At 38.7% G+C, this 20,917-nt stretch overlaps 1 protein-coding gene across 3 annotated transcripts in view; it reads left to right on the top strand.

Moving 5' to 3' along the window:
- Positions 1 to 20,917, top strand: part of OstDelta (oligosaccharide transferase delta subunit) — a 29,449-nt gene that overhangs the window by 1,561 nt on the left and 6,971 nt on the right. For all 3 annotated transcript variants that reach the window (XM_070104574.1, XM_070104573.1, XM_070104571.1), the window contains exons 2-14: positions 1,304 to 1,491; positions 2,995 to 3,117; positions 3,574 to 3,722; positions 4,966 to 5,105; positions 6,529 to 6,700; positions 8,327 to 8,396; positions 10,965 to 11,092; positions 11,790 to 11,993; positions 13,334 to 13,538; positions 14,719 to 14,889; positions 16,387 to 16,500; positions 18,315 to 18,390; positions 19,777 to 19,912. In XM_070104574.1, coding sequence (XP_069960675.1) covers positions 1,304 to 1,491; positions 2,995 to 3,117; positions 3,574 to 3,722; positions 4,966 to 5,105; positions 6,529 to 6,700; positions 8,327 to 8,396; positions 10,965 to 11,092; positions 11,790 to 11,993; positions 13,334 to 13,538; positions 14,719 to 14,889; positions 16,387 to 16,500; positions 18,315 to 18,390; positions 19,777 to 19,912 — 1,876 coding nt within the window. The remainder of the gene's footprint in view (positions 1 to 1,303; positions 1,492 to 2,994; positions 3,118 to 3,573; positions 3,723 to 4,965; positions 5,106 to 6,528; positions 6,701 to 8,326; positions 8,397 to 10,964; positions 11,093 to 11,789; positions 11,994 to 13,333; positions 13,539 to 14,718; positions 14,890 to 16,386; positions 16,501 to 18,314; positions 18,391 to 19,776; positions 19,913 to 20,917) is intronic.

The raw sequence follows: 20,917 nt of genomic DNA, 5'->3' as shown, positions 1-20,917 counted from the left end.
ACATAATGGGTCCAGGGACTGTACCTCAACATTACAACAGTACTAATGGGTCCAGGGACTGTACCTCAACATTACAACATTACATAATGGGTCCAGGGACTGTACCTCAACATTACAACAGTACATAATGGGTCCAGGGACTGTACCTCAACATTACAACAGTACTAATGGGTCCAGGGACTGTACCTCAACATTACAACAGTACATAATGGGTCCAGGGACTGTACCTCAACATTACAACAGTACATAATGGGTCCAGGGACTGTACCTCAACATTACAACAGTACTAATGGGTCCAGGGACTGTACCTCAACATTACAACAGTACATAATGGGTCCAGGGACTGTACCTCAACATTACAACAGTACATAATGGGTCCAGGGACTGTACCTCAACATTACAACAGTATATAATGGGTCCAGGGACTGTACCTCAACATTACAACATTACATAATGGGTCCAGGGACTGTACCTCAACATTACAACGGTACATAATGGGTCCAGGGACTGTACCTCAACATTACAGCTACATAATGGGTCCAGGGACTGTACCTCAACATTACAGCTACATAATGGGTCCAGGGACTGTACCTCAACATTACAACAGTACATAATGGGTCCAGGGACTGTACCTCAACATTACAGCTACATAATGGGTCCAGGGACTGTACCTCAACATTACAACAGTACATAATGGGTCCAGGGACTGTACCTCAACATTACAACAGTACCAGTACATGTACAAGGTATACAGACCATCAATGACATACTATTACATGTACATACATGTATATTACATGTATATACAAAGCTGCTGGTTATACTGAGCATTTCCCCACAAATTAGGTCAGTTTTATCCCAGGATGCGACCCACACCAGTCCACTAACACTCAGGTACCTATTATTTTATACTGATGGGTGAACATAGACAACAGGTATATGGAAGCACGCCCAATGTTTCAACTCTCCTCGGGAATCGAACCCGGACCCTCACCGTGTGAAAGTAGAACTTTTGCCACCAGGCCACAGGCCACCTAACTGTTGCATGTGTATCTTGCTGATCAAATGTGATTACTTTCCATTCCCCAGGCACTGTACAACTCCTGTAAGTTTAATTCTTCCCACCAAATACAATAAAAAGTTATAATAAGCTTGTATGTACTTGTTGTAGGGAGTAGCCCAGTTGTCTTGCAAAAACTGTCATGTTAAATGTATGTAATTTATTAACATTTGTTGTTTCAGGGGCTGACCCTTTTGGGTTTAAAGCTTAGTTCTGATTGTATTATTATTATTTCTGTTGCAGGGGCGTTAGTAATCTTGGCATTGTTAGGGGCGAGTTCAGCTCTGTCACCATCCACATACCTCACTCCTGGGGACAAGGAACGACTGAAGCTTGTCCTTGACCCAGCGTGGTCGCTCTCTGACCTTGCCCAAGTTCTCTATGCCTCAGCTGGTTACAAACACTTAGGTCAGGAGATTCCCAACATAGAGGTATGTATAGCATGGAATTTTCTGTTTCAGTAGGGAGGACTCTTATTATACGAGGTTTTACCCACCTTGAGATGTATCAGTACTATATGTAATACTCATATTTCAGCAGACCTCAAAAGTCAGAGACAGAATCCATTGGGTCAGTTTATCAGTAACAACAGCCAAGGTCTATTAGTTAAAATATTGTCCATTATTATTCTAATTGTGGCAAAACAGTGTCCCGGTGGCCCAGTGGCCCGGTGGCCTGGTGGCTAAAGCTCCCGCTTCACACACGGAGGGCCCGGGTTCGATTCCCGGCGGGTGGAAACATTTCGACACGTTTCCTTACACCTGTTGTCCTGTTCACCTAGCAGCAAATAGGTACCTGGGTGTTAGTCGACTGGTGTGGGTCGCATCCTGGGGGACAAGATTAAGGACCCCAATGGAAATAAGTTAGACAGTCCTCGATGACGCACTGACTTTCTTGGGTTATCCTGGGTGGCTAACCCTCCGGGGTTAAAAATCCAAACGAAATCTTATCTTATCTTATCTCTATCCACCATAATTGATACGTATTTCGAACTTGCCATTCAATCAAGTGCTTACCTGGAGAAGGTTTCGGGGGTCAACGCCCCCATGGCCCAGTCTGTGACCAGGCTTATATGTTCTTTTGTGATGTGTCAGTTGGATATATCTACCATGGGCCAGTAGGCCTGCTTTAAATAGCTCCTAGCTGTATGGCACTTACAGGTTTAGTGCTTCTTTTTTATTATAATAATAACATAGTGCTCCTTCATTCCTAAATAACAAAAAAAGGCACAATACCGTGACTGGAACGATACACAAATAACCCGCATATAAAAGAGAGAAGCTTACGACGACGTTTCGGTCCGACTTGGAGTGTGACTTTGTAAATGGTCCAAGTCGGACTGAAACGTCGTCGTAAGCTTCTCTCTTTTATGTGCGGGTTATTTGTGTACCCTTCATTCCTATTTTTTACAGAGCTACACTGTGGTTTCCAATTTTAAAGTAGACGTATAAATTACCACTTGACGATTTATGACATTAATTGCATACCTCTCCATTATAAGCTTTGTAAGTACTTATCAGAGTTGTCCTTTAAAGGTATGTGCTCTTGATCCAAGGAACTGGGGCTACCCTCACCTTCATTTTCTTAAACCTGATTATTCCCAATTCCCAAAGTGTTATTTGGACCTCATGGGCCATATAACAGTCAGGCCCCAGGCTGGTTGTGAGAGTACAAAAACTCTCAAAACTAGTTACAGGTAAATCTCTGTCATGTACACTTAATGCACCAATAACAGTCTTAATGGTCTAAGGACACCCTCTCTATTTACCCCTTCAAGGGTGGCGACTGTATTGATAGACTCGTGATCCAATAAATTCGAGCTACCCTCTGTTCTCTTGGATCAAGACAGAACATTCCTCATTCCTTAAATGCTGTATGACCCATGCAGGAATAGCACTTTCCATACATGTAATAATCTCGTGAACTTTTGCCAGGGTGTGTGTAATTTTGTCAAGAGCTCAGCTACTGATGGAGCCACTGTTGAGACACTGTTCTTGGCATCTTCAGCTGGTAAAGCTCTGGGATGTCCCATAGCTGCTTCTTCAGCATCTGTTCAGGTAAGAATATATTATATAGGATGTGAGATATTGCTTAATAGTATGATGTACAGTATACTGTTTGGTAAACATCATGCAGTATACTATTTGGTATATTGTAGAGCCTTATCTAAACATAAGTCTGTAATAGAGGTTTACCTGCACTAAATGACACAATTTTTAACTTTCTGTGGGTTATTTGTATATTGTTCCAGTCATGGTATTGTGCAGTTTGGAGGGATATGTTGTGTATCTTTATACGTATATGCTTCTAAACTGTTGTGTTCTGAGCACCTCTGCAAAAACAGTGATTATGTATGAGTGAGATGAAAGTGTTGAATGATGATGAAAGTATTTTCTTTTTGGGGATATTCTTTCTTTTTGGGTCACCCTGCCTCGGTGGGAGATGGCCGACTTGTTGAAAAAAAAAAAATTATTGTGATAATCTAAATTACTTGAATAGATTCTATGTTTCAGGCAGTGAGTGATGCCATCAGAGAAGGAGCTTCATCTCAAGAGCTTTTCCATGCTGTTACTGCTGCTGCCAATCTTGGTGTGGATCTAGACACTGCCAAAGTCCTTCGTGCCACTCAGATGGCTTTGAAGAAGGACGACAGTGTGTTGAGGTTAGAATCATGAAATAGTTGAATACATATACAGGCAGGTCCTGCTTTACGTTGCTTCGCTTTATAGCTCTTTGCAGCAGTTTTCAATTATACAGTGGACCCCCGCTTTACGATCACCTCCCAATGCGACCAATTATGTAAGTGTATTTATGTAAGTGCATTTGTACGTGTATGTTTGGGGGTCTGAAATGGACTAATCTAATTCACAATATTCCTTATGGGAACAAATTCGGTCAATACTGGCACCTGAACATACTTCTGGAATGAAATAATATCGTAAACCGGGGGTCCACTGTACTCGTTCTTCATGTATTCAGACTTCCTACAATAAATATGTTCATCACTTAGTATAAGCTAAGGATGAAAATATTTTAAGGTGAGCACTGTGTGTACTGTATATGCATTTTTTTAGGCCTAGTTCTATTACTCAGTAATTGATAGTACATGTAAACATGTCCTCAGACTTTTATATGCATTTGAAAGTTAAAAATAAAAGGCTATACGTATTTCACTCTACAGCGATTTTCGCTTTATGGAAATAGCCCAGAGCCTAACTTGCTGTATAAGAGGGACCCTACTGTACTGTATTATTAATCATATTGTCAGTGTTTTAGCCTGATGTTTGTTTCTGTTCTTGAGTATGATGTGAATAAGCAAGGCTAAATTGAAAGCCCCTCTGCCTAAAGATTATTAATTGTAATCATAATCAGAGCTCTTCTAAACACCGTCTGGAGTACTTTTAAACCATAAAGTCATGAATAGTTGGGAAAATGAGAAGCTATTAATCATATCAACTAACCTACAAATTAGATATAAATCTTTACACAGTGTTTTGGTTAGTCCTTGACTGCTATTAGGTCAGCTCTGTCCTAACCGTTTAAGGATAGGAGAGAGCTAAGGACCTAATAGCAGTCAAGGACTGACCAAAACATTGTCTGAAGATTTTATCTCTTAACTTATAGGTTAGATGAGAATTGTTCCAGACTCTTTAACTTTTAATCAAACCATAGAACGGTTGGGATTTGAACCTATGGGAAGCGAGTCCTGAAACTCACCGGCCAGTGCACTATTCACTTGGCCAGCTGGTTCTGATAAGAGTGTCCTGTGAATTTTAGGACTCTCAAGCCATGGGTACAAACCCCACCTGTTCCGTGTTTTGTTGACAGTCAAGTTATTATGATTTCATGAGTCAGCTTTTAATCTTCATGCAGAAATGTGCTTAAACTTTAATGTCGTTTTCCAGCCTTGGTTATGCTTTCCATGTTGGGGCACAACTGAAGGGAGAAGTTGGAAGTATCTTTGAGAGGATTGAAGATGCAATTGTACAAGCAGATGAAGTTGATGGACGTATACTGCAGTTTGAAGGCGGCCTTTCAATAACTGGTGAATAATTTATTTGGTTGAAGATGTTTTAAGATATTGGTACTGAAGCTTACTGTCCTGAACTGTAAATTAACATCTTTTTCCACATCTTGTTCTTTCTTCTTTCAACACACCGGCCGTATCCCACCAAGGCAGGGTGGCCCAAAAAGAAAAACGAAAGTTTCTCTTTTAAATTTAGTAATTTATACGGGAGAAGGGGTTACTAGCCCCTTGCTCCCGGTCCACATCTTGTTGATATCACTATATTTTTCAGAATTACTCCACTGTCTTGAGTGCACTCTTTAGTGAAGACATGATAACCTGGCATGAAACACTTCCATGTCACTTGGCTGTTTTTCAAATTTATCCATGTTTTGCCCAAAACAATAATGTCAAGGTTTTTGCAGTGTTCTTGCTTGCTTTTGCAGTCTAAAAAATTTAGCTTAGACAGTGTTTTGTCATTGGGTATCTGGGACTTGTAGCTGACATTGTGTTTAAAACCTAAGTAGATTTGCTAGAGATATCTCAAGGGACATTGTGTTTAAAACCTAAGTAGATTTGCTAGAGATATCTCAAGGACAATTCAGCTTAATATCTTTGCTAAGAATAATTTTTTCACTCCATCTCTCCATATGAACAAGACTGTGGTAAGCTAAATTGATTTATCATGCATATCTGTTTGACTGTAAATATTGTACGTACTTCAGACCTTCATTATTTTGTTTAATCTTCAATTGTTGATTCACTTAATGTGACTTCAGATGACTTTTATTCCCTGAATAAGTGACTAATGGAAGTGTCCATCTTAGGTATGCCTCAATTTACACATGTCCACACTTACAAAATGGGATACTTAGCAACCTTAAGGTTTTACAGCTGCAGAGTTGCACTACAACTGTGTCAGACATACAGATTCTCTGTACCATTGTTTTATAAACAATGCACGTCCAAAAAGGCCGAAACACATCTCATTTCTAAGTTAGAAACTTGTTACGAGTACAACACCAATTTTTCGTCACCCTTCCCAGGTCTTGCCAGTATATCAAGTTTACCGGACTATCAAAGATCACAATAATAATAGTTCAACATTACACTTCTGATCTGGAGAATTAAACGTGTGCAACATCTGGGTATCTTTATTTGTAGACGTTTTGCCATCCAGTGGCTTTTTCAGTACAAATTCAAGGCTATAATAGGAAGACTGTAGAACTATATACAAAAGATGAGGTAATCAGTTCCTCAGCCTTGGAGCTGTTGAAGAGCACTGTGTGATTGCTCAATAAACTGGCCTGGCAAAAAACTAAGTCTTGTAATTTTCCTGAAATAAGAGGTGCCAGACCATCTTTGGACAGAAAATCGGTGTTGTATCTGTATATGGCTACGTTATGCTATCTTTTTTATTATAATATACACTGCATTGCTAAATAAAAAAAATTATCCACAGCTTTAGTCCTTAGCGGTGCCTACAAGTTAGCAGAAACTACAAACAAAGTACCTCCCATAAAACCAGACCAAGCTGTCAAGTTCGCAAATTACCTCATGTCTCGCAAATCTGTCCAATTGTCTAAAGGCGTGTACTACCTGCTGGAGGCAGTATCTATGTTCACAAATAACAAGTAAGTTGATTATTTCATATTTTGAGGGGGAGTATTCATTTGTAGTTATAGCAGCAGTTAGGCTCATGGTGTCTGGTCATGAGTATTTAGTTCGTTATTTTTTTTTTTAAGTTTTTAGTGCTTGTAACACTATCTCCTTGATGCCATTCTAGTAGTCTTCAAAGAAAAATTTCTTGTTCTCTGCATGAGTATTTTTTTTTGTTACCTATTTGAGTTTGTGGGGGGCTGTGCCTCAGTTTTTAATACCTCTTCTTAACTCTCAAATGACTGATATGTATGAGCAGTATTATATCTGTTTTTGGAACTCCTGCATGAAGTCTGCTTCCATTATGTTATTCCTCAGCTCATTCCACTTCTACCACTCATATATTGACTATTTTTCCTGATGTTTCTGTGGTTCAGTTAAGTGTGTAATTTCAGACTCGGTCCTGTTATGTTTGCTGAATTCCATTAAATCAGTAATACATTGACAGAACAAGCCTTTCTATAAAATAAAGTTTAACTTGGTGAGGGTTATATTAAATTGATAAAGGTCTTGCTGAGCAAAACATGACTTACAAAAGGCTTACTCTGTCCAGTGTCTCTAATTTACTAAATATTGGGTTACTGCATGCCTTTCATTACTGTGTCCCTGGTAAATAGCCTATGCTTGTCTACCCTGTCACTGTATGATGTTTATGAGTTTATGCTGCTTCCCACCAAGGCAGGGTGGCCCGAAAAAGAAAAAACTTTAATCATTTATTCCAACAGTCTTGCGAGAGGTGCACTCACACTACAGTTATAAAACTGCAACATTAACACCCCTCCTTCAGAGTGCAGGCACTGTACTTCCCATCTCCAGGACTCAAGTCTGGCCTGCTGGTTTCCCTGAATCCCTTCACACACTCCAACAGCTTGTCAAGTCCCAAAAACCACTTGCTAACATGCTCACACATGCCTGCAATATGTCCAAGCCCCTTACACACAAAACCTCCTTGACCCCCGTCCCTACATCTTTTCTTGGGATAACCCCTAAATTATTTTTTTATTTTTTTTTATCATCACACTGGCCAATTCCCACCAAGGCAGGGTGGCCCAAAAAAGAAAAACTTTCACCATCATTCACTCCATCACTGTCTTGCCAGAAGGGTGCTTTACACTACAGTTTTTAAACTGCAACATTAACACCCGTCCTTCAGAGTGCAGGCACTGTACTTCCCTAAATAGCATTGAATTTATTATTAACCCTTAAACGGTCCAAACAGATCGACGTTCAAATTCGTAGCTACAAAAGTAGATCTACTTTTTTTTTACATATTTTCAAATATAACAAAAAAAAATGTAGATAAAAGTTTTTTTTACAAAATGTAAAACAAAAAAGATCTACATTTTTTTACATACTTTCAGATGTTGAAAACACGTATATATACGTTTGGACCATTTAAGGGTTAAAGATGAAATTAAGTTTAATATATGTAAATATTTTAGATGTAAAACAAGTCTTTTCCATGACATATACTAGTAAAAAATATGAATTATTTTTCAGATACATAATTTTTTATGCATTTGGTGTGTGAATACAGTACATACAAAGTTTATAAAATATAAATCACAGGATTAAGTGATTTATTAATGTATTTTTTTCAGGTTCCATGTGCCAGTGGCAATTACCTTAGCAAGCAATGTTGCTGTAAGTGCAGAGGCTCCAAATATACAGGCAAGTTTTTTTAAATTGTTAAATGATAAATAATTATCTCACACACAGAATTGGAAAAAAAAAAATCAGCTTTATATCTAACTGGGAAACAGTTCTTGTTCCATTTACAACTGGCCCACAAACTGGGGATGACTGAAAAAGCCTGTTGTGCAAGCAGAACATTTTGACAATTAAGATGCCTAGATGTTGCACATGTGTTGTATTCATCAGCTTGTTGGTATTATAAACTGTACTCACCCATTTGTACTCATTTGTTTATGGTTGCAAGGGTCAGGCTGTGTTTTTGGTTGCAAGGGTTGATCTGTGTTTGTGTTTGCAAGGATCAGTTCTCAGATCCTGGCCTTACCTCTCAACTTACCACTCTTCAGAGTCATTCAGTCGTAGCCTCATATACCCTATTGTATCTGCTCTTAAAACTATGCATGATGCCTGCATCCATTACTTCCTCACCAGATCATCCCACTTCCTGACTACTATGAAATTGAAGAAATACTTCCTAATATCCCTGTGACTCATCTGTGACTTAACTTCCAGTGATGTTCCTGAGTTTCTGTTTATTGCCTTTCAAACAGATTATCTTGGCCTACCTTTTCAATTTCCCTGAATATTTTGTATATTTTTTCATCATTCCCCATCCCTGGTTCTTCCATTCTCCAATATTATAAGGTCCAGTTCAGTTACTCTCTTGTAGCTCATGTCCCTTAGCTCAGGAACAAGTCCTTTTGCACACTTCTGCACTTTCTCCAGTTTCTTAATATGTTCTTTCAGGTGCAAATTCTGTACTGTTCTGTATACTCCAAGATGGGCCTAATGTATATTTTATAAAGAGCCTGGAATGACTGTTGAGATTCCTGAAGGATACTTAGAGATTTGCCAGACGAGCATTGACTAGAGGTTATTTGGCTGATTTGAGCTTCTGCAGCCTCTGTTTCCCTAGTCTGTACCTGATTTATGGCCTTTCTCCTTCCCCATTCTTCATGACCTGCATTTACTTGGGTTTGAATTCAGTCAAAAATTTATCGGACCACCCTTTCAATTTGTCCGGATCCCTTTGGAGCCTTTCCTTGTCCTTGTCTGCTTTTATTCTCATTGATTTTGCATCAGCAAACAGGGATATATGTGAATCAGTCCCATCTGGAATGTCATTCACATAACCAAAAATAGTACTGATCCTAATACCAATCCTTGTGGAACCTTGATAGTAACTCTTCCTCATTCTGACGTCTCTCTTCTGTTGATTGCTCTTTGCTTCCTTCCCCCAGATATACTTTTTGATCCATCAGAGTACATTCCCTGTTATTCCTATTTGAAACTCAAGTTTTTAGCTCTACCTTCTGTAGAGTACAGTATCAGACACCTTATTGCAGTCTGAAAAGTAAAACAATTCACCCAACCCTTTCTCTTGTCAGACACATGTTCCTTTGTCATAGAACTTCAGATTAGTAAGCCAATATTTCCTATACCTAAACCAATGCTGGCTATTGTTTATGAAAACATATCTCTCCATGTGTTTTACCACTTTCCCTGATAACCTTCATTACTTTGCAAGGTATGAATGTTAAAGTAACTGGTCTGTAGTTTAACACCTATCTGTCTTCTTTCTTTCTTTCAACACACCGGCCATATCCCACCAAGGCAGGGTGGCCCAAAAAGAAAAACGAAAGTTTCTCTTTTAAATTTAGTAATTTATACGGGAGAAGGGGTTACTAGCCCCTTGCTCCCGGCATTTTAGTCGCCTCTTACAACACGCATGGCTTACGGAGGAAGAATTCTGTTCACTTCCCCATGGGGATAAGAGGAAATAAACAAGAACAAGAACTAGAAAGAAAATAGAAGAATACCCAGAGGGGTGTGTATATATATATGCTTGTACATGTATGTGTAGTGTGACCTAAGTGCAAGTAGAAGTAGCAAGACATACCTGAAATCTTGCATGTTTATGAGACAGACAAAAGACACCAGCAATCCTACCATCATGTAAAACAATTACAGGTTTTCGTTGTACACTCACTTGGCAGGACAGTAGTATCTCCCTGGGCGGTTGCTGTTTACCAACCTACTACCTTGGTACCTATCTGTCTCCTTTCTTAAATATAAGGACTACATTTGCTGTCTTCCAGATCTCTTGTAACTGTCCTATATCCATTGACCTGTTGTAAATCATAGCTGGTGGTTAAGACAATGCTTCTACACCTTCGTGCAGAATCCATTGTGAGAGAGTAGAGAAACTCTCGAAACTCTTCAAGGGTACCTTTTCCCCATTTGTGTGGATGACATCCAGTATATCTTTGTGTCACTTATTCCTGAGTCTGGTATTGCTGCTAGTACTGCTGGGAAGTACTCTTCATATAGTTTTATCGACAATTCACAGACCTCCCTTCCTCAGTTGAATATCCTGGTCCTTTACTGTAGTCTGTGTCAGTATGTTACAATGGTGTATAGATATAGTTATGCTGTTCATTACCAAGAACTGCATAATGCAATGCAATGTACATGATTAAAAAAATTAGTATCTAGATAAAACTGTAGAATTGTTGTGTATAATGTTATGTATTTTGTCTTGACTAGGTGCGAGTAACAGATCTTGAAGGTTATAGTTTGGGGCCATTGAAGGTGACTGCTGACTCAGCAACAAGAGTCTCCGATGAAGTGGTTATTATATCAAAAGAACCTCTAGTGCCTCTCTCAGCTGCTGAGTAAGTCTCTCTTTAATTTAGTTTCTCAATACATCAACTACTTCTTGCCAAATCAAAGTAACCCAGAGGAGAAAAATAATTCATTACTCATTCTTTACTTATCTTTAACAATAACAGTATCAGGGAATAATATTTTTAATTTGTCGAGTCATTCAACATTAGAAGAGATACAGGCTCAAACCTCTGTCCAGTAATCTGTTGTATGACCCATGTTGGTTTGGAGCTTTCCCATGCATATAATAATTTGTTCCCATGCATATAATAATTTGTTCCCATGCATATAATAATTTGTTCCCATGCATATAATAATTTGTTCCCATGCATATAATAATTTGTTCCCATGCATATAATAATTTGTTCCCTGGTGGGTAACGGCGATGTGTTAATAAAGTAAAAAAAAATAATAGCAAGACAGAAGAATAGTTCGGCAGCAGTGTTTTATATTTATCTTTTCATTCCCTATAAATATTAGTTTCATTTCACAGCTGTTCTTTGTAATAAAACTAGTACAGGTACTGTAGTCTTAAATTAAGTCTTAAAGTATTCTTGAATAGAAAGTGTTTCATTTTCAGGTCACCCTGCCTTGGTGGGAAAGGGCCAGCATGCTAAAAAAAATTAAGAACACAGACCTTTCAGAAAGTAATTTATGTACAATTGTAGAATGGTTGATAAATAATGTACTATTTGTGTTCTACAGTGGTGTTTATGAGCTAGATGTAATGTCCAGAGGTCCTCACCGAGGATTTTATCGTCTGGTGGTAAGCGTAGATGCTTCAGACTCTCGCCTTGTTGGCCACACTGATGCTCAACTCACCTTCAAAGTTCTTACTGCCATAGACATCCAAGGAGTGGAGATTGGAACTGCTGACTCTGACCAGTCTACTGCACCAAATCTTCAAAAGTCAGTATCATTTGTGGTATTGTGTTTGGAAAACTTTCTATTTGAAATTGTAAACCTTAAAAGACAAAAGTCACTTGTCCCTCTCTAGAGTCTTAGTCTATCAAAATACAGAAAGTGTATGACCAAGTAACAGCAGTTTTGTCATGTTTAATATGACTAAACTTCCCTGACCTGGTTCCTGACATTGTCATCTGGCCTGACCTGACCTAAACTGTCTTCTTTCTTCCCCCCTCCATCTCTCTGACCTGTTTCTTGGTTTCTCCCCATTTTCTCACTGAGTTGTGACTTCACAATTGTCCAGGAAGGATTGAAACCTCTAAAGTTTCCCCTCCAAAGTGCAGGTTATTTGTGAATTGTTCCAGCCATTATATTAACTTAATAACAAGTAGTTTAGATTAGTTAATATAGTTAATGAAGCTTGTTAACTAGGATCAGTTTAGTATTGGATATTTTTGGTTCAGTTCAGTTCTGTTAACAAAATCTGCTTTGTTTGGGAAACTGGACACGATGGTTGTTAACTATTCACAGGATGGTTTAGAAAGTTTATCGAAACTGCTGCTGCAATTACATTTTATGGGAAAAATTAAGTCAAATCGTATTATTTTATTTTTAAGTAGATAACCTTAACATGTTTATAAAGATTTATATACATATTTTAGCTAAAAATTGAAATATGTCAGAAAATGCTTCAAGCCATTACCACCCTCTTTCTGATGCTGGCAAAGAGTTTTAGACCTGGAGACTTACAACTATCCTCCACTTCCTTGAATCAGACATTTTTACTGCTGTTTCTCGAGGTGTTATATGACCCTTAGCCTAGTGCGTCCCCTACAGATTTGTCACTTGGTATCAGTGATAAAATTGTGGTGTTTTGTGAACATTTCATTATTAAATGTTCAGAATTGTTCCCAAGACACTGATTAGGGACTGATTACCTCGTCTTCTGTATATAGTCCTACTGTCTTCAAGTTATGTCCTGGAATTTGTATTGATAAAGCCACTGGATGGCAAAACGTCTACAATAAAGATACCCAGATGTTGCACGTGTGTCTTAATTTCATCTTGTCGGTATTGTATACCATTCTTGCACACTGATTCCAATTTTTTTTATTGGCAAATATTTCTTCGGTGCTGAGTACTGGGTTGGTCATGTCAAAATGCTATAATTAAGGCATTTTCTGCCCTTAAGTAATGTTAGCCATAATTTCTGACCTGTGGGGCAGTTAGTTAAAACAGTGTTAGAAAACTTTTGTATTAACATCTGTTTATTTTCTCAGCACAGTGAGGGAGATAAAGGATTTTTTTTTCCTTCATTTTTCCTATTGTATTTTGTATTTCAGAGTGACTTATCCAAACACCCTCCCAGAAGTCCTGGTAGCTGATCAACACCAGCGTGTGATGCTGCGATTTCTGGTCAGAGATACAGCATCTGGGAGACCCACTGAAGTTCATCAAGCATTTGTGAAGATCACTCACATTGAGTCCAAGCGTGAGATTATCTTTGTTGCTGAGACAGATTCAAATGACATCTATAAATTTGATATTGTAAGTGTTCAGTAATACATGTATAATGTGTAACTCTGTCCTTTTCACACATCTAGAGTGGTAGATGATTGGAATAGTTTACAAAGTGTACGATGTGATGCAGCTACAGAAATTATTATTTTTTTAAAAGACTAAATTTTGGAGACAGGACACTATAAACTTAGATCTGCTCCTGTAGCTATGAATAGGTTTACCTGGAGGGTGTTTCAGGGGTCAGTGCCCCCACAACTCGGTCCATTACCAGATAGGTAATGAAATTTGTCAACCTGAACTAGATGAGGCTTTTTGAGCAGTAAGGATTTCTGTACGAGTACAGTAGCTACTGGCGCACTAAAGGTTTTGTACATGGATATTACACCACAGGATAAGTTATCACACACTGGGTATTGATAAAGCCTGTTCAAAATCTTTGAAAGGATCAAATGTTTACAACCAGACTAGGCCTGGAGCTGAGGGTATGTACCCTGAGGAAAAATGTCATTAACTTGCCCGTGTTATCATTGTGTCTAGGATTTATAATGCACTCAGCAAATATCTATCATTTTTTCATTATAAAATTACCATTTGATTTAAGTCAAATTCAATAATATTGTGTGTGTTGTATTTACATTTTAGTGATATTTGATGATAGGGAGAGTGAATAAGTTACTTGTACAGAACATTAGTGCAAGTTCCTTTCCCATTTTCCTCTTTTCACCCTTATTAAAGCTCCTCTCCTCTTCCTTTCCATCCTCTTCCCTTCCCCTCTATCCTCTCTGTGGTGTACACCAGTGACTGGTGTTGAGTCTTCTTGCTCCTCAGCTTGGCCTGGGGCTGGGCAATTGATTGATCAACCAGGCTGTTGGTCTGCCTTATATCTCTTCCCTCTCATATCTTCATCGCTTCCTACCCTTCCACCAACTCTTCCTCTTCCTCCTCTCTTCCCTTTTCTTATTTTAAACTTCTTTGAAAATAGTTATAATTTTACTGTACAAATATTTATAGTTTTTCAAAATTTATCTATAGTGGATTATAATATGATTTTATAAAACAAATCTGGTATTAAAAACCAAAATCATGTAGGTTTAACATATTGAAAATTGTATTATTTAAGGTATGCTTTTGACATTATCATTGTGTAATGCAATAATGGTTTCATTTATCAGATTTGATATTCATAGATTTTTGTGCCTCTTTTCAGGATGTGAGCAGCAGCATGAAAGAGTTTGGAGGTGTAAGTGGGGTCTACTCTATAGAGTTGATTATTGGTGATGCATCTATAAGTAACCCCACCTTATGGCACATTGCTGACTTGTCTCTCACGTTTCCTGAATCTACCATTCCTTCATCACCTCAAGATTACACATACAAGGTAAAGATATTTCACATTGTGGGAAAATCAGAACATTTATCTGCTTATATGAAGTGCTAAACCCATGTGGATTATTCTGTGCAAGGACTGCTGGAGGCTCAGTTCTCTATTTGCTGATCATTAGACACAACCTAACTACGAAAAGTCTAAACTCGTATGGCAATAACCCTCACATACATATATATATATATATTTTAACACTTCGGCCATCTCCTACCGAGGCAGGGTGACCCAAGAAAAGAAACACTTTCACCATCAGTAACAGCCTGGCTGATCAGACCCTCATCCAGCATGAGGCTTGGTTTTAGACCGGGCTGTGGGGACATCGACCCCCAAAACCCTCTCCAGGTAGTCATTCACACATAATCACTGTTTTGATAGAGGCACTCAGATAGGACAGTTTAGATGTCACTCCAAACAGCCAATATCCCAAACCCCTCCTTTAAAGTGCAGGCATTGTACTTCTCACCTCCAGGGCTCAAGACCGGCTAACAGGTTTCCCCTGAATCCCTTCACAAAGTACACCTACCATCCGACTTACGACCTGCTCGACTTACGACCACTCGACTTACGACCGTATTTTTTATGCCAAATTTCTGGGAAATAAACAACTATTTGTATTGTACACAGTGTTTATCCTACTAACAACATAAAAAGTAAAGTAAAACATGAAATACCAAAATAAAACAATAAAATAGTCATTACAAAAATGTTTTGTTGATATTCAGTAGTAAAGTTCGACTTACGACCACTTCGACTTACGACCAGTTTCTCGGAACCGAACTCGGCCGTAAGTTGGATGGTAGGTGTATTACCCTGCTCACACTCCAACAGCTTGTCACACCCCAAAAACCATTCATCTCCATTCACTCCTTCCTAACACACACACACACACACACACACACACACACACACACACACACACACACACGCACACGCACGCGCACGCACGCACACGGCACATGGCACATCAATTTTTACTTCCTGCTACCAAAAGAGACTACAAGATATCTTATACCTTAAGTGCTCTACTACATACACATTCAAAACTTAGGAAAGTAAGGAATTTCATTCACATTATAGAACCATTCTCTTGCTGCACTCATTCACAATACTTTCTCTTCCATCACAAACTCCAGTTTTGAGGTCCACAATACAGCTATGCCACTTGCTTGTAGTTAAATCAACACTGTTCCAGTTTATACAATGCTGTATGTGTATAAGCTCAATAAGGCCACATCCTAGTGGATGGTAGTATACACTACCTTTAATCTCCCTTGTCTTTGTATTGACTCAGGATAGGATAATACCTCTTAGCCTGTAATTCAAAGTGTAAAAAAAAATATTTCTCTATCACCACTTGTTTAGCACTTCTTTTTTATTATGATAATAATCTATCAAAACTTGCTCCAGTTATTCAATTTTGCAATGATTTTTTGCCTTTTCCTGAATGAAATTGGTTTAGGGCTTATTAGCTAATGCATAAGTTCTTTGCAGGTTCGTCCAGAGATCCACCACGTGTTCCGTAGCCCCGACCCACGACCATCAACCGTCATGTCTACAACATTTACTGTCTTGTGTATCTTGCCATTGTTCCTGTTGTTGCTTATAGTAAGTGCTTTGCCTGTTTTTACGGAGACAAAACTAAAAATTATTTACTGTCCATTGGTAATAGAGTTGTGGATGAGTGGAACAAGCTCCTGAATACAGTTATTAAGGCTAAAATGTTGTGTAGTTTTAAAAATAGGTTAGATAAATACATGAGTGGGTGTGGGTGGGTGTGAGTTGGACCTGACTAGCTTGTGCTGCTGGGTCTGGTGGAGTGCTCCATCCTTGAGTGGAGGTGACCAGACTGGGTGGGTCATTGGGCTAATCCCGGGGGGGAAGGCATGGACCTGCTCCGCATGGGTCAGTAGGCTTGTTGCAGTGTTCCTTCTTTCTTATGTTCTTATGTTGTTAAATATATTAAGAGTTCAGTAATAATGCAGTCCATTGTATTTACAATCAAAATAACATTTGGATTAAAGATAAAACTATAATGATACATATTAGGCAGTGCTGAATAATAACAGTTTAGTCATTGTTTTACAAGGGAAGTTCTTTAAAATACATTTATAAAAAGTAGTAACTACTGCTAATTCTTTCTTTCAACACACCAGCCGTATCCCACCGAGGCAGGGTGGCCCAAAAGGAAAAACGAAAGTTTCTCCTTTTACATTTAGTAATATATACAGGAGAAGGGGTTACTAGCCCCTTGCTCCCAGCATTTTAGTTGCCTCTTACAACACGCATGGCTTACGGAGGAAGAATTCTGTTCCACTTCCCCATGGAGGTAAGAGGAAATAAACAAGAACTAGAAAGAAAATAGCAGAAAACCTAGAGGGGTGTGTGTATATATATGCTTGTACATGTATGTGTAGTGTGACCTAAGTGTAAGTAGAAGTAGCAAGACGTACCTGAAATCTTGCATGTTTATGAGACAAAAAAAGGACACCAGCAATACTACCATCATGTAAAACAATTACAGGCTTTCGTTTTACACTCACTTGGCAGGACGGTAGTACCTCCCTGGGCGGTTGCTGTCTACCAACCTGCTAATTAACATTAATTAAAAAACTTGAAAATACTAATGTTTGAAACATAACCATTGTAAGTTAGGAGACCCACATATTCAATACCAGTTGATTAAGGAGACATTATTTTCCAACTCTAGAAGTAATTCAAATGAATTTTAGTTAGCTTTGGCTGACATTTATTAAAATTACCTGAGAAGGAATCATTACATTTGACAATGGTTTTTATTTCTTTGCCTTCAAAATAGTACATTTTTCAAGTAGGTATCAACGTTGACTCTTCCCCCAAATTTGTCAACGGGTTTAGCATTTTTCCCTGAATATATCGACCAGTGTGTGGGCATGTTAATGAGAGTTTTAATTGTCAGTGATGAAGGAGGGGTGTTAATGTTGCAGGTTTATGACTGTATTGTGAGCACACCTCTGGCAAGACAGTGATGGAGTGAATGATGATGAAAGTGTTTCTTTTTTGGGTCACCTTACCTTATGAAGGAGGGGTGTTAATGTTAGTCTTATAACTGTAGTATAGGTGTGGCTCTGGCAAGACAGTAGTGGAGTGAATGATGAAAGTTTTTCTTTTTTGGGCCACCCTGCCTTGGTGGGAAACAGCTGATGTGTTAATAAAAAAAAATATAGTAATTGTCAGAGTCTTTTAAATATCAGTAACTTGGGAGGCCTGGTCATGGACCGGGCCGTGGGGGCGTTGATCCCCGGAATAACCTCCAGGTAACCTCCAGGTAGTATAATACACTAGAATATTTTATTTACAATGTATTTTAGGTTTATTCAATGTCTACAAAGTATTTTTCATTGTCATGTTATTTCAAAAGTTACTTTTTTTTTCCTTTCCAGTGGGTAAAGCTGGGTGTGAACATCTCCAACTTCCCATTAACTCTTTCAGCTGTTTTGTTCCATATTGGCCTTGCAGGTATGTGTAGTACAATATATACTTAGTTTTAAACATATTTTGATTTTATACAACTTTATCCAGTATACACAAATAACCCGCACATAAAAGAGAGAAACTTACGACGATGTTTCGGTCCGACTTGGACCATTTACAAAGTCACATTAACCAGAAGTGGAGCAGGACGGCTATATATAGGCCTATATATAGCCGTCCTGCTCCACTTCTGGTTAGTGTGACTTTGTAAATGATCCAAGTCGGACCGAAACGTCGCCGTAAGCTTCTCTCGTTTATGTGCGGGTTATTTGTGTATCGTTCCAGTCACAGTATTGTGCCTTTTTTTGTTATTTATCCAGTATGCCAGGATCTCCAGACTGTGGCCCACAACAAGATTTTGTGCAGCCCGTAGCAACTTGATTTATTGATAAATAGTAAAACTAATAAACTCTCATTATCAGTCACTTGAGTCATTTAAAGTTAAGGATTTTGTTGCTTGTAACAAATGGAAATTATTGGTCTCCAATCAGATGACATCCTGAAAGAAAAGTATAAAGAAGGAAATCTGATTCAATTTTATAAGTCTTTACAGCCTGAACAATTTCCAGATTTGAAGTGATTTGCTTGTGGATTTGTGTCAGTTTCTGGTACAATGTATCTTTGTGAACAAACATTTTCAAAAATGAAGTATGTCAATTCTAAATTTGAAGTTAATTCTAATAACTGGTTTCTAAAGCTTGAAACCTCAGTTCAGCATTATTTTCAAATTAAAAAATCAGTTCCATCATTCCCATTAATCTTGTGGCAACTTTGCTCAGAGCATTGGCTTACGTTTAATATTTTTACTCATTATTTATTCAGGAGAGCCCCACTTTACGGCATTTCGCTAATACGGACATTTCAAATTACAACCAAAAATTAATTTTTGTGGCTCCCTGATTCACTAATACATCATCTGCGCACCACTGTTTGTTTACATCCTCCATGAGCTCTGCATCTCTTGATTATGTCAAGAAACTTTCCAAAATTTCCAGTGTTGTGACATGAGCACATGTCTGGTAAAACAGCAATTAAGTGAATGATGGTGAATGTGTTGTCTTTGGGTCTCCTTACCTTGCCAGGAGACACTTGTTGAGTTAAAAGTTCAGAGGGTCATTTGTAATGTTATGTCTGTACACTTCTGGCAAAACAGCCATTGAATGAATGATGGTGACTTCATATTTGGAGGGTCACATTACCTTGCTGGTAGATATGCTTTTTTTTTTTTTTTTTTTTTTTAGTATGGGGGCATCTTACTCTCCATTTTTAAACTAAAGAAAAGATTAATATGAATTTACAGAATTTAAATTCTTTAAAGAAATGTATTTTTCCTCGTGACCACTAACGCACACACATCTTTCTGTACTACAGGAATTCTGGCATTGTTCTGTCTCTTCTGGTTGCAGCTGGACATGTTTTCAACGTTGCGTTACTTACTCATGGTTGGAATAGTAACTTTCTTCTGTGGCAATTCCATGCTTTCCAATATAGCCACCAAAAGGAAAGAGTGAGTATTATGCATGAAATAGCCAACTAATATAACCCAAGATTTTTTCTTTTTGTTAATTTGCAAGGTTATACTGTTCACCTTTCAAGGGGAGTGCCATGATGGTGAAGGGTTCTTGATCTGAGGAATTGGAGCTATCCTTCCCATCCCTTTCCTTAGATCAAACCTGAGTACTTCTCCTCTCCCAGAAAGCTGTACAGTGGACCCTTAACCAGCGATGGCATCGATTAACGATAAATCTGACTAGCGATACATTTAAACGCAAAAATTTTGCCTCAACTAGCGCTTAAAAACCCGACCAGCGCTATTCGTTCCGTACCATACGCATCCACTTTGGCCTGAGCGCACCTCACTTGTCCCTTGGGTGTCAGTGTTTACAAGCCAGCCAGCCACCACGGTCGCTTCCAAACATACAACAACTGGAACATTTCATATTATCACAGCCTTTGTAGTGATTGCACCTGCAAAATAAGTCACCATGGGCCCCAAGAAAGCTTCTAGTGCCAACCCTACAGCAAAAAGGGTGAGAATTACTATGGAGATGAAGAAAGAGATCATGGCTAAGTATGAAAGTGGAGTGCGTGTCTCTGAGCTGGTCAGGTTGTATAATAAACCCCAATCAACCATCACTACTATTGTGGGTAAGAAAATGGCAATCAAGGAAGCTGTTCTTGCCGAATGTGCAGCTGCTGCTGCACCACAGTCAGCTGTTGTTGTTGCTGCACCACAATCAGCTGTATTACTCGAAGATGTGGAGAGAGTGTTGTTGGTGTGGCTTAACGTGAAACAATTACCGAGAAACGATTAACCCCGGAGGGTTAGCCACCCAGGATAACCCAAGAAAGTCAGTGCATCATCGAGGACTGTCTAACTTATTTCCATTGGGGGTCCTTAATCTTGTCCCCCAGGATGCGACCCACAACAGTTGACTAACACCCAGGTGAACAGGAAAAAATGCCTGGAACTAGTGCTCATATTGGTGAGGTTAGTGGGGAGGATGTGGAA

The sequence above is a fragment of the Cherax quadricarinatus genome, chromosome 93 (assembly GCF_038502225.1).
Source record: "Cherax quadricarinatus isolate ZL_2023a chromosome 93, ASM3850222v1, whole genome shotgun sequence".
NCBI lineage: Eukaryota > Metazoa > Arthropoda > Malacostraca > Decapoda > Parastacidae > Cherax > Cherax quadricarinatus.
Note: the sequence above shows the minus strand (reverse complement) of the source record. Positions and strands in the feature narration are given on the sequence as shown.